This window comes from Carassius auratus, chromosome 8 (genome assembly GCF_003368295.1).
Source record: "Carassius auratus strain Wakin chromosome 8, ASM336829v1, whole genome shotgun sequence".
NCBI classification, from domain to species: domain Eukaryota; kingdom Metazoa; phylum Chordata; class Actinopteri; order Cypriniformes; family Cyprinidae; genus Carassius; species Carassius auratus.
Window position 1 is genome coordinate 6933508 of NC_039250.1, and position 15467 is coordinate 6948974.

Genomic DNA, 15467 nt, shown 5'->3' on the forward strand with positions numbered 1-15467 from the left:
TTTTATTTTACAGTGTATGTTAAGTTAACTTACAAGCAATCAATTTACAGGATTTACGAATATTTTACGTATTTTTTGTTATTCATGTGTTTACAGTCTAGCTAGGCTATATCTAAACAGGCTACAGAAGCCTACATCTCAATATATAAGTATCAACTAAAGCAACGCTGAAATGAAACTAGGTGTTAAATATTCACGTAGTCCTAATATTTACGTTACTTGCTTGACTGGCCCCTGCCATGTCACACAATTGTTTAAAACACTTCAAATCCTGTGGTTTCAGTCGCGGCACCGTACTTATCCTCATCACTTCCTTATCGCTTTTTCTGCTCACCTGAGAGTGCAAGCCGAAGAAGTTCCCGCCCCTCTCGCTCCTGTCCACGCCTCCCATTGGCCCCCCGGGGATGTGACGTCAGGGCCGCCCCTGCAGTGTGAATGAATCAAGCGGTTTGTGTGACACACAGCGAAAGAACGCACGAGCTCGAACTCACGCGCGACTATTTCACGAGGATAACCACAGGCGCGAGGACTGTAAAAGGAGACTATCCGGGGAGAACAATTATTTTACGCACATCTGAGATTCTCCGACCTCCGCGAGCGGGTGCATGTGTGCGTTTTCTCGGACTGGATGAAAATGATGCAAAGTGCGGCTGTGTTGCCCGGCGAGAGCGCGGTGAAGGGTCTGCCGGACATCCTCGGAGTGCCACTGCAACGTAAGGGCTTTATCTTCTGCTTATATTGATTAGTTCATCAGAAAATCGGCAGGCCTCCTCCGGGCGTCTGCAGGCCACCACTGTTAAATAATATGTAGCTTTTAATTAAACTCCACTGGGGAATTATATGTAAACCACTATCTGGGTGGTAAAATCAATCCAGACATATTGTATATTATTATTTTAATCTAAATAGCTTTAACTATAGCATATACTTCGTTAATCGGAAATTCTGATCTAATCTCGAGTCTATCAGATTACCAAATATTATTTTGTGATGAGAACAGATGAATGTTCTTTTTGAATATGATCGTAACTGAGCTTCTGCAACAGAATTCACACAATAGCATCGTAAAAATGTGTCTGGTGTAAGTGTAGATTTATAATATCACAGTATATATATATATATATATATATATATATATATATATATATATATATATATATATATATATATATATATATATATAGCCAGACTGATTTCTGATTAGTCAGACTAATTCTAGATCGCACAGCTGGCTACAACAGTTACATTGCATCTTTTTAACAAGTTTGGTTGGTTGGGGAACAACAGTCTAGGTGCTAGAAATTAAACAAATATATATCCTTAAAAAAAAAAAAATTAATCCGAGTTCCTATAATGCAGTGGTTAAATGTGGCAGAGTGTATCCCATGTTATTTGTCACAATGAAGAAGAGATTATAAGACCATTTAGATACAGTAGGCCCACACGAACATTTAATTTTTTAAAAAGGCATTGCCTATTATCTTCGCATCTGGTCTTTATCAGTCGCAAATTAATCTGCGTTAGGCCTATATAATCTGATCTCACCATCAAGATGGAGTTTGAATTTGATAAATTCCTGACCTAATTATTCACAGTCTTGCTTCAGAAATGTACAGATGGACCTCGTCTTGTTTGAACCAGACTTGGTTTCTACCTCTTTCAAAAAAAGAGAAAACATAATTTTAGTCACTAGATCCGTTCGTAATAAAATATCAAACTGTATTTTACTGAACACTGATAAAAATGCTGGAAAATAATTAGAAAGAAAACGAACCATTTATTTATTTATTAATTTGTTAAAGAATGGTCAAAAGGTTAAGTAGGCAATATAGATCTGTCAGTGGCGAATGCTTAATTTCATTAAATAATAGTAGATTAAAAGATATTGCTACTCAGCCCCCCTTGTCGTGTAAATGATGGATTAAGTGAGGATTATTTTAAGAATAATCTGTTCTTGCGGTATGGATCTAAATATTATTATTCAAATGAATAAGGTGCTTTAAAACCAACATATGTTTTTTTTTGTTTTTTTTTAAAGAAAACATTCGAAAATAGAAGCATGACAACGAGATTTAAATGAGAAAGCGTTGAATGATAAAACAAAGATTTAAAACCAGTATCAGACAAACCAAAAGTGAATTGGTATATTTCAGATGCATACTTTGAAGTGAAAGGAAGGCACGTTGTGGTAGCCATCTTTTAACTGACTGGCTAAGCAAATAGATTCCTCAGACTAAATGAGCGTTAAAAGCTGAAGACGGTTGAATGAGTGAAGCTGCGCTGGGCGCTGTTCTTTCAGCACCACACACACAGCACTATCAGCAGTCATTTCAGCGGAACAAGAATGGAAAATGCTACTGTAAAAATAGTTAATTACCTGTAAATTAAATCAACATAACATTATTTTATATTTTAAAATACTATAGGATATACTGAGGCAAGATATATTTAACATATTTAACTCGCACAATTTTACGGTAAAATATTGTAAGTAAAATTGTAAAACCAACCAAACAAAAATGCTAGTTATTTTATAAGTAAACGTCATTCACAGAATCACATTTGTTTGCATTACGTTGAAAATGTGTGTGTGTGTTTGATGTTATGTTCATTTATTTGATGTATGTCTGTATTTTATGTTACAGTGTTTTCTAGCATTGTTTTAGTGTTGATGGTGTTTGTGGATAACACTGTTCTCTGTCATTGTGATATTATTAGCTATAAGGTTGCTGTAGAGGCCAGTTTTGATGAACTTTAAGACATTTGCCGCACGTTTACACTACGCATAAAACGCTATTCAGGTGATTACGGATTTTAGCACCTGCTGGTATTAAAATTATTTATTTGAAAAAAAAAAAATACTATCCTCTAGCGTCATATTAGAATCCTGGCTTTTGTTGAATCCATTGAAACAGCACGTTTGAGAACTTGTCGACAGAAAGAATAGAGGATCAGAGGTCAAATATCGATATTAAATGTCATGATATTGTGATTTGAAGAAATTATACAGAGTATTTCTCTCGTTCTCTGAACGCTTAAACTGATTTCCTCTATTTTAAGGAATAATATCAATTGCATTTTATTTCTGTTTGGTTTAAGATTTCTGATTTGTGTGTTTGTTTTGTTCGTGCACTTGTTCTTGAGCAACAGTAATTGAAGTGACAGACTGTCTCTGTTAAAGGATCGATGGACCAGTTATATGATTTTATCCTCAATGTCCTCTTGTCCTCGCCTGTTTTCTTCTGGGATATTGATTATTTACCATGAAATGGACACTTTTCCTCACCTGTCCAGCGTTTACCGGTCCCATAGGTTGTCTTGCGGAAAGTCCTCAAATTACTTTCACAATAATCTCTGAAGTCCGTTAATTACTTATTAAGCACTAATAATTATCATTTATATATTTTAATATTAAATACTATTTGTTTAACTTGTTTTATACAAGTCTTATTTATTATAACAATTCCATGCGCATGATATTATTATAGGCTATACATTTATTTGTTTTTATTCTTGTCTTTTTCAATGCTGTTGTCATAATTCTTCGTCAGGTTTTTTTGTGATGTCGTTTACTTTTTACAAATATTAAATGCTAATGACATGTTTAAAAAGTAAATGTATCCCCAGTATGTTCTTCCATCTCAACAGAAGGTTATACATACGTATTTGAGAACTTTAAATATGATCGTTGCTGCTTCTATAGGGCTACCCAAGATTACTACAGATCAATAGCTTTTTCAATTAAAGGAATATATATAAAGTATGAAGCGTAATGTCAGGACATTTCTGTATATTTGAATGTGTAATACCTAAAGGACTGTCAGCATTATATAATGCAACCATATTTGTTATTGACTTAAAATTATTAAACCTATTAGAAATTTCATAAAGTGTTACTTTATCTAAATATTGTTTAAACCAAGTTCAGCATTTCATTAAGCACATTTGACCTAAATCGCTTTCTGTGCATGTGTTTCTCCAGAGATCCCTCAGTGCGCAGGCTGCAGTCAACACATCCTGGATAAGTTTATTTTGAAGGTGTTGGATCGACACTGGCACTCAAAATGTCTCAAGTGTGCCGACTGTCACGCGCTCCTAGCAGACAAGTGTTTCTCTCGCGCGGGGAATGTCTACTGCAAAGAGGATTTCTTCAAGTGAGTCCATGTTCTCTTGCACTGTTAGCATTTACCTTTCCCCACCATCAGTATCTATCTTATATCAATGTTTTATGCCCATATCTATCTATCTATCTATCTATCTATCTATCTATCTATCTATCTATCTATCTATCTATCTATCTATCTATCTATCTATCTATCTATCTATCTATCTATCTATCCAGTTCCCTTTTTTATTCTTGTTTAATACATTTTATGAAGCTAAACAATAAAATCATAAATACCTTAAGCACATTTAAGCTTGTTGATGTATGCAAAGCAAAATGTGACGCGATTATGAATATTAATTCTTTTTAGAATATGACAAATAGAGATCACATAGCTAAACAAATAGAAGACATTCAACCTTTACTTATACAATTAAATAAATGTGTATTTTAAGTCATTAATGGAGCAAAATCTTATGTAGTCCAGTACATCATTGGACATAATATGATGAGATGTTATTTAATTTCGATTCTATGTTGGACATTGTTTCAGTCACTATATTGGCTGCATGAATTATCAAGGACTGGAGAGCATGACATAAAACATTCAGACAAAAGCTTTGTCAAATTTCTTCACACAGAGGAATTTCACATGTGATTCCTTGTGCTTTTTAGTGCTGTTTGGCACTAGCCTGTGTCTCTGTGTCTCTCTCTCTCTGTGTGTGTGTGTGTGTGTGTGGGAGTATGTTCGAGGAAAGGCTGGCACATAGATTCTCTGTCATGGTTAATAAAGTGCAGTGTTTCATTTTTCTTGTGTCAGGTTAGGAAGCACAGTGTGCTGGAACTCAGCCGCAAAGACCGCATGTTCCCAAATTCAATTCCCAGTGCTTTAGAAGAACACAAGAAAGCAACTTAGCATTTTTTTTTACTCATCTTTCCTGTGTCTTCCCTTCCTTTCTTTCTTCTTTTCTTCTTTTTTTTAGCGATTGGATTTTCCTCTTGGCTTTAAGGAAGGAAATTAAGTTTGACTTTTATCCAAAACAGGATCAGTAGTGGCTTTTACCAAATCATGTTTGAGAGGTTTTAATGTCACAGGCTTCAATGAGACCTAAAACGCTATAGCAAGACTCAGAGTGGAGGCTAACTTTATTAGCAAGCCCGTGGGGACAAAAGAAGGGATTTTAATGTTAAGACCGTGGTGGTGCTGCTGAGGAAGATGGAGAGGGGGATGGAGGAGCAAATGCTGGTGGTTCACAGGCGAGGGGGCGGGGGCTGGCCTTCCAGTTCATGTTGCAAAAACTTCACCTTGGTTAAGTTAAAGGAGGGTTTATTTAGGAGTATTCACACTGTGATTTACAGCATATTCTGACTCAGTGCTTTATGGGGCATTCTGTATGTGGATTCAGTGGCCTCTCTCTCTCTCTCTCTCTCTCTCCTGTGAATCCTTTTGCCTCTGCTACATTGATCAAGACCATTTGTCAACTCCAGGGACATGACAAGCACAAAGAAAAATGCCTGCTATAGTATTCTGAGCTTTTGTTAACTTATCACAGCCTTTGCATTTATAAAACGATTGCTTATGAAAATAGCCACAGGAAAATTCAAGATGTAATGATGCTTAATCCCTAAAACAAGTTTGGGTAACACTTTACAATAAGGTTTTAATTGTTAAAATTGGTTAAAAACATAAGTTAACATGAACTAAGACTGAATAATACTTTTACATCATTACATAATCTTAACTAATGTTCATTTTAACATTTAATAACACAGAAAAAAGTTATTACATAACTTTGCGAGTTAAAAATGTCAATAAAAACTTTATTTTAACATAATTAAAAAATATATGATTTATTATACATCATTAGTTATATTCCACCATCCATAGATTTGTTCACAAAGAAAATGTTTTCAAATGATATATGTATCAGCTTTAACGCACTTATCAAAATAACAAAAGGTAGCATTAAAACATGATACATTTATATATATTTGATGTACAGTATTTGTATATATTTGAAAACTTATGTTTTGAACTAATTATCATTTGAATATTTAAAAATATTCTCAAAATGTATAGGTATATGTACAAATGAACATATTTATATACATGCATATATACTCTATACATGATTATAAAATATTTTTTTCACAAAATAACATTTTTCATATTATATATGTATATATGAGCTTTAATGCACTTATCTAAATAACAAAACCAGTCAAATGTCAATAATATTTAATGGCAAAAAGAAGTATTCAAAATGTATCAAACTCTTAGAATAAAAATTAAAATACTCCATTTAATGTCAATGAACATAAACACAAGTTTGTAAATAAGCATTTGTTCACAAAATCTGTAATATTCTGTCACTGTTTGGATGTAGCAAAACACCCATAGATATAGAAAACTTCTGCGTCATGTTTGCTTTTGCTTCTGTTATTGGCCATAATTGTAACCTTGGAATATGGATTAGGCATAAAACAATGTATTAATTATGTGAAAATCATTGAACAAATGGTTATAATCATTAAAATCATTGAACAAATGGTTATAAACCGGCTCAACGGAAAATAGGAATCATGTCTTTGTGACTGCTATTGCTGGTAATTAAGGCTTAATACCTGAATCTGAATCTGTATCAAACTGAAGTGTCTATATTTGTACTTGCAGGCGTTTTGGGACAAAATGTGCATCGTGCCAGCAGGGGATTCCCCCGACGCAGGTGGTCCGGAAAGCTCAGGACTTTGTGTACCACCTTCACTGCTTCGCTTGTGTAATGTGCAGCAGGCAGCTGGCCACCGGTGATGAGTTCTACCTCATGGAGGACGGGAGGCTCGTGTGCAAAGAGGACTACGAAACAGCCAAACAAAATGGTGAGCTGTCATCTTCAGATCAGTGTAAATAATTACCTTCTGGAACCAACAATTGGACCGCTCATCTTATGCAATATATATTGAGTTTTGTTACACATCTGTGTTTTAATTTGAGGAAGTATTTCTTTAAAAGCAGTCGGAAGTCTATATCAGAATTCCAGAAATATGCAGCAGTTATTCTTGATTGTTTTTAAACAATGGCAAGTTAGGGAAAGAAGTAAAAACCATTGCTCAGTAAGTGACTGAGAGTTTACCTACATTAGGATTTCGACCCTCAATAAGTAATTTAAATATATATTTTTAATTGTCCGTTGAATATTTTTTATGTTATTTTTTAAACCATATCAAGTTCTGTAATTTTATTACATATGATGGAATGTTTTAAAGAACAAAACATGGCAAAAACAGTGAAATGATGTTCCTAGAGAACGATGTAATTAAGAATGAACTTTTTATTAGTTAGATAATAGATACACATATAGAAAGATAGATAGATAGATGACATTTTAATAAAAATATATTAATATTTATATAGATGAGTTATGCCAGTTGCTACTGACCCATTGAGAATAGTGGCTGTTTGCTGAACTGGCATTTAAAATGTTTTTAGACAGTGGCTGTGGTATATAGAAGCACTGTCCCAGACTTTGCCCACGTTGCTGGATTTTCTGTCACAATTGGAAATCATTCTGACAGCAAAGTTCAGGAGTGGAGATGGTGTAATTAACTTCTCCTTTTAAAATTATAAAGAGACACTGAGAGATCAGAGGAGGCAACAGGATGGTAGTAAGGAGACAAAATCATCATTAACTACAGTCTTGTGGGGTCTCAGAGTCTGGCATATTAAGCCCCTCGGTGATCTGACCTCTCATGGATCTGCCTCTGAAAGCCCCTCATGCTGTATTTATGGAGATTTCTGTGAGCTGTTGATTGATTATATTAAGTGATGCAATGCACTTTTACGGTAGGGCCCCAATAACTCGCACTGGCATGCCATTCTCAGAAGAGATTTATTCCCTCTTCCGCCACAGTGTGACAGTTTCAGGAGAGTATCGACTGGCCATGTGCGAGCACTTTCACTCAAAGCATCCCACAAACTCGTACTTACTCATACCTCAAAATAGATAAGCTCCTGACATTTTGCCTCATGTTTGAGAAATTTGCTTCACTTTCTTCAACAGCGAATCAGTTTAGTTGAATTTAAGTGTTTTTATTCACTTTTTTGAGTTCGGTTTAGTCCTGCTACTACTACCTTTCACCTTTATGCTTGTGTTTTTCATTATGAAAGTTATTTCAGAAGTTGGTTATTTAAAATATTATGAACTCCTTAGAAAACAATTGACTGTTTTATTGCTTAATGGATCAGTATTTTATGTATTGAAATAGATTATATTTTTTTCTTTTATTTTTTAGTTTCTATTCATCAAAGAATCCTGAAAAACAAAACTTATCATGGTTTCCACAAAAATTTGTACACAACACAACTATTTTGAAATGTATTCAAATAGAAAACAGTTATTTTAAATTGTAATAATATTAGTGCTGGGCAACGCATCCAAAATAAAAGTTTTTGTGTACATAATATATGTGTGTGTACTGTGTATATTGATTATTTATATATAAATACATACACATGTATGAATATATTTAAGATAAATACGTTTTGTTTATATTTTAAATCTATTTATATATTATTTAAATTATATGAATATAAATATGTGAATGCAAATACATGTAAATATTTTCTAAATATATACCAAATGTGTGTGTCTTTAGTATAAATAATAAATATACACAGTACACACACATATATAATGTACATAAACTTTTATTTTGGATGCAAATAATCACAATTAATTGTTGCCGGCACTAAATAATATTTACAATTATTAAATTTATACTGTGTTTTGCTCAGAAAAATCTAGCCTTGGTGAGAATAATAAACTGTACAGTAAAAATATTTAGTTCTCCATATTAATATGCCAATAAATCTATAAATGTGAATCTGGACAAAAGGGTAAAAAAATAAATAAAAGAAAATGTAATCTATAAATAAGCTTTCCATTGATGTATGGTTTGTTAGGACAGGACAATATTTGCCTGAGATACAACTATTTGAAAATCTGGAATCTGAGGGTGCAAAAAATCTAAATATTGAGAAAATTGCCTTTAAAGTGAAAGTCTTTAGAAATGCATAATACCAATCAAAAATTTAGTTTTGATATATTTAAGGTAGGGAATTTACAAAATATATTCATGGAACAATTTTTACTTAATATTCTCATCATTTTGGGCATAAAAGAAAACTCTATCATTTTGACCCACACAATGTATTTTTGGCTATTGCTACAAATATACCCATACTACTTATGACTGCTTTTGTGCTGCAGGGTCACAAATAAGTGGCGCGGTTTGACCAACCAATGGCAGCACAGTAATGAAAATGTTAAAGTTCTTCAAATTTGACTGTTACAGATGATTCAGAGACAGGAGCAAAACGTCCACGAACCACCATCACAGCCAAACAGCTGGAGACGCTCAAAAGCGCCTACAAGAACTCGCCTAAGCCTGCACGACATGTGCGCGAGCAGCTCTCCTCAGAGACGGGGCTGGACATGAGAGTAGTGCAGGTCAGACTATAAGTCAGATTTCAAGCTCAAGTGTTTTATATGATTAAATGGGTGCCTTTACTCAGGCTTGTCTGTCCACAGGTGTGGTTTCAAAACAGGCGAGCAAAAGAGAAACGGCTGAAGAAGGACGCTGGTCGGCACCGCTGGGGTCAGTTCTACAAAAGCGTCAAACGCAATCGAGGGTCCAGTAAGACGGAGAAGGAGAGCTCAGCCGATGATGCAGGACTCAGCGATAGCGAACTTAGTTTCAGAGGTGAGTCTGTTTACATCTCCCATGATGCCTTGCTTTGTTTTTCTCTCTCTTCTTTTTTTTCCCTTAAATCATTAATTTCCTTCCTTTTGAAAATATGCCACTTGGTGGATTGTTTGGAATATTCAAATGAGGTTTTTGGTTCTGCTATGTTTTTTTTTCTGATTATTTCATTTTTGTCAACCCGTTTTGAGAATTCATAAAAGTCTAGAGCCATGTTTATGCAAAATGAAAGCAGCGATGCACAAACACTATAAAATTTGTGAAGCTTTTAGTTGATTAGAGAGAAAGCACACAGGGCCTTTGTTGTGTGGTTGAAAGAACAGAGACTGGTTGTGCTCCTGTGTGTACGGAGAGTAAATCACAAATGCTCAGATATTTCCAGAAGCATGTAACCCCCTTGTTAGTGAGGTCTTTGTCATAACTACAATTCTTCTTCTATGTGTAAAAACATCTATACACCACCATTCAAAAGCTTGGTGTCAATAAGTTTTTTAAATTTAATTTATTCCTGTGATGGCAAAGATATATTTTCTACAGCAATTACTCAAGTATTCAGTGTCACATGATCCTTCAGAAATCATTCTAATATGCTGATTCAATGCTCAAAAAAAAGAAGTTATTTTTATTATTATTATCAATATTGAAAACAGTCGTGCTGCTTAATATTTTTGTTAAAATATTTTCAGGATTGTTTGAAGAATAGAAAGTTTTATAAGATTAATTTTTTTTTTTTTTTTTTTACAAAAAAATACTATTCATTCTCTCAACCTCAAAATTTACTTTCCAATTATTTCTAAATAATTGTGATATTTACTATCAACTTCTGAGTGAAAATGTATTTTCAGTGTAGCTGTATTTTTTTGGAAATGATCTTGAAACCGATTTTGTCTGCTCTTTCCAACAGAAGACCAAATCCTGTCAGACCTTGGTCATGCTAACGGCTTGTATGGAAGCGTCGGAGATGTCACGAACGGCAACATGCTTAACGGGAGCTTCTCCCTGGAGGGAGGTGGGCAGCCATACCATGACCTGCGGGCAGGAAGTCCCTACGGCCTGCCACAGTCCCCCTCATCCATCACTTCCCTCCCAGGCCACACCCCGCTGCTCAACAACTTAGGCTTCAACATAGACGGCATCATGGGTCAGGGCGGTCAGCCTAATGTAGGTCAAGCTCTGAGAGCAATGGCCGGCGGACCCACCTCTGACCTGTCGACAGGAAGCAGCACGGGCTACCCAGACTTCCCCACTAGCCCTGCCTCGTGGCTTGATGAAATGGACCACTCCCAGTTCTGAGGTCAAAGGTCATAATGGAAAGTGTGGTACTATGGACAAGAAATCTGAAGATTTTATAGACGTCTTTCCAAGAACTGGTGACGTTTGTGCAGTGAGGCCCAAAACAGCACCTACTTTAACACGGTGGCTTGACTTTGCTGAATGGCGCGCTGATACGAGCAACCCACCGTGGAATGTCTGCTCTGTATCATAATTTTATAACTCGTGTTTTTTCATTGTTCTCAAAACTGGATTGGACGATTTCCAGCATGAAATGGTGTGCAGCTGCGAATGGCGTTCATCCCTGGAAAAACAATCACGATCCACCACGTTTTTGAGAACAAGAGGGTCCATGCATGCTTCCGAATGAGGAAGAGAACTGTCCACATTCAAAATGGCGACGCACTTTACTGTATATTCCTCCTCGACTGCACACGGCAGGCTGAATACAGGAAAAAGAGGAGCGCACCGAACAAGGGGAGATATTTAAACAAGTGGCACAAGTGTATCTTTCCTACTTACAAGGGTTTGGGATTTTGATGGTTGAAACTTTCTAAACGACTCTACTAGAGATGGCCCTTCACATTAGGTCTGAAGAATAGATCAAAATTATTTTTAATAAGGATGAATCCGCATGCACTGCTCTGAGTTGTCAATGGTCCCTGTCCGTTCAGTGTTTTTTTTCCACATATTTTGGGGCAAAATGAAACAAAATATATAGTTTAAAAGATTAAAATTAAAGTTAATATTTATTTCCGTTACAGTTCAGTTTATTTGTTATTGACAAGGTTTTTTTAACCATCAAAATACCTTTGTTTACAATTGCCATTTTTGTTTCGTACTCATTGCTTCATGAGCAAAAATGGATATCAGAACAGATGACAAGTTCTATTACACAGACACAAGTACCTTAATGGCCTCATCAATTATTATCAAGCAAAACATGTGAAAGGGAAATTTACACTGTAGTTTTTTTTCTTATTTGACACATTTAAGCAACAACTATGAGGATTTAGTGTTATTTATTCCTGTTATGGGTACATATGTCAGTGTTATGAAGAGGTTGATCATGGGAGAGTGCAGTGAGTTGATGTAAAACTACAAAACTGGGGATATAATTGTAAACGTGAGGAAAATTTGTTGTGGCAGAATTTTGACCCACATAATGGAAAACTGAGTTAAGATGAAGCTATGCTGAAAGAGTGAACATATAAGCTAACAAAGAGCAACATGGAAAAAAGAAAAATAACCACTCAGAAATATGTTTTGTTGAATCTATGTTGAGTCTTAATGGCTGTAAATTTTGTAAAGTCTCAAACAGTGTCGACAGTCTTGTTTCATGAGCACTATTTATTGCTATGGATCTTTGAAAAAAAAAAGAAAAAAGAAAAAAAGAGCACTGAATTTAGTCCTATATGCCTTCTGTCCAATGGTATGAATTGTGTACAGTCAAATCTATATGGAGAAATAAAGCCGAATTGTCTTTGGGTTACTGCAATGTTCTTTTTTATTTACTTTACATGCTTTTATTGATCTTGAATGTAAAGATAAACAGCTTAGTATAACACAGAATATATATACATATATATATAAGAAATGTATAATATCACAGCACTGGTTTAAAGTCGTTAAACTCAACTACTGACGTCACCATGTTTAATGATGTCATCTCAATTAAAATTGGAAATTGGTTGCAAAAGGAATTGACCAAGCAAGGTTTTTAAGTGTTTATGAGGGGCTCTAACTGAATTACCCAATTGTAATATGCACTTTGCATATTCCAAGCAATACCATTTTTGTTGTTGTTTGTTTTGTAAATTGGCGGTAGCCTATTGTGCACTTGAACAAACCAATTCGCGGTTATTAACTACAAAAAAATATCTATGTGTATACTACATTTTAGTTGCACGGGAACAAAGGAATAACATTTCTGCAAAGCCCGCCACACACACAAACATGTGGAACTTTGATCAGACGCACATCTGTTCGCCGTTTCCACGCGCTCATCCTTCTGCTTCCATAGACTGGAGCAGATTGCTGTTTGGTCAAACCTTCCCTAATCCTCTAAATGTTACCTAATTGTAAACTGCTCTGTGAAATGAGGACAAACAGGCTGCTTGACGTTCTCAACGGCCAGAAAACACAACTGTGAGTAAAACACAACAGACAAAAGATGCAGCAGGCTACAATTTGGACACGTGCATTTTAATATGTGGATTCCACTTGAATGGGAATGCGCATTCCATTTACCAAAAAAAAAAAAAGCGAAGGCCTATTTATTTACGGATATATATCATGCATAGACACTACTATAGGTGCTATTAAACGTTTGGTGTATTGTATCGACAAATCCATTGCCTGAAATATCCCATTGCATAAAAGAGGAAAAATGTGTTATCTAAAACAACACATTTAATATGTATTAGTAAGGTTAGGTTATATGTAGGCTGTGCTTAAGTGGAAAACATGGGAGACGTATCGATTTAATGGTATGAAAGCAATATTTATGAAAAAAAAAACGGAAAAAATAAAATAGAGAAACACGCCACAAACAAGCTGATTTCACTCAGCCATTGATTGGGGCTGCCGCGGCCATTACTGTTCGGCCTTTAATAGTTCAGTCTTACAAAGATAAACAGCGACAAAGACAGTTGGGATAATTTACACGCCACTTACAGCACTAGTATACGTATAAATCGGAGCAAATTCCTGCACTGTTGCTTTTGCAAAGATGACAAAACACAAGCGCAAATGCCATTATCATCGATCTGCGAGCTTTTATTACGAACTTCCTGAAGCTAACGATTCACCAGCCTCCCGGGTGAGAAGGAATAAATTAACATGCAAATAGTTATTCAGTTTAAATGTAATCTGGGCTGCACAGACCGGCTATTTTTTCTCTTGTGTATGATGGCGTTCACTGGCATCTTGTTTGGCATTTTAATTCAACAGCCATACAAATAAAGAAAGGGTCATTTTGCAAGGACAAATGGTCACGTGTCAGTATACATGTAGAGGTGTAACTTAGTGGGCAGTTTCTCATTTGCATTTGATGTAATAAAGAAGCTGTGCTCATATTGGATAGCCTACTCAATGTATCAGATTGACCTTGGGCGTTTAATTGACTGGAACTCTGGAATTCTTGATTCTGATTGGTCAATGCACCATCCCAGTTTGAAATGTAATAATACTCAGCGTCTCCTAAGTAAGCTTACTTATTTCATACACTACGCGGTTAAGAAGCCTACATAGTGCATAAGTTATACACAGTGTATAAGTGCATTGCATAGTGTGCCAATTCGGACACTCTATTTATTAAGAGTTGCAGGGATGATGCAAAACCTTTGAGTTGCATTTTTAGCTCTTTCAGTTCCATCGCTTGTTTTTTTTTTATGGGTTTCTGGTTAATACATCAGTAAACCCATTGTTAACAAGCGGCTAAATGGAACTATATAGGTTGTCGGTGACATTAAATGTAATTACACGTTCGCGTTGGTCTACAAAAATATTACCTTTTTTTTTTGATATTAGTGGGATATTTTTCAGCATTTTTTGCTGGCTGGCAAATTCTAAGTGAGGGTGGAGTAAGGCATTGCATTAAAAGTAGCCTAGTACATGCCATTCCATTTATAAGCTGGACAACCGGCTGAATAGAGAAAGAGACAGAAAAAAAGAGAGAAAGTGAAAGGGACAGCCAGTGAGAGAGGGAACGAGTGAGAGTAACAAACCTCCACCATCTGCCACTAATGTGTTAGGGAAGCATCCAGAGAGGCGACTTGTAAAAATGCATAAACGTTAAGTAAAGAAAGCTGAGCAATATGGGACATGATTTTAGAGGAGTCCGTGTCAAAAGTGAAGAGCTCAGGGGAAATTGAGGCACATAATGGAAACGTAATGGGCTTAGTGTCACTGTCGTGCAGACAAGCCCATGGAGGATGCCGTCAGCGGCATTGAGCCTCCCCCAACTCCAGCAGATTTATGGAAATTACCGGAATAAGGGACAAACAGCCTTCACAAACAAACCGATACCATAATTCCTGCCTGTCTATAGAATATCTAAAGCGACAGACAGGGGATTTTGCCCTCGAGGAGGGATGCAGCTCTACAGACCCAAACCCGGCCAATGTTTCTCATTCCTCCACTTGAGTCCTGTTTTTATTCAGTCCATCATACTTTGAGATTGTTTTGAACAAATGTCTATCAGCTCTAGAGCATTGGGTAAAATAGAGTTTTGAGGATTTCTAATATGTGTTGGCGGATTGGAGAATGTAAAAAACACACAAAGTCACCCAGTGTATTTGTTGTTTTAAAGCATAAAAATTCAAATAAA

General features: G+C 35.7%; 1 protein-coding gene across 1 annotated transcript; it reads left to right on the top strand.

Moving 5' to 3' along the window:
- The first annotated feature begins 361 nt into the window (after positions 1–361).
- Positions 362–13296, top strand: LOC113107128 (LIM/homeobox protein Lhx4-like). Its single transcript, XM_026269381.1, has 6 exons — positions 362–713; positions 3983–4154; positions 6780–6982; positions 9458–9612; positions 9694–9865; positions 10770–13296. Exons 1-6 carry the CDS (start codon positions 629–631, stop codon positions 11156–11158), a joined length of 1176 nt encoding a protein of 391 aa, XP_026125166.1. The 5' UTR covers positions 362–628; the 3' UTR covers positions 11159–13296.
- Positions 13297–15467: the final 2171 nt, after the last annotated feature.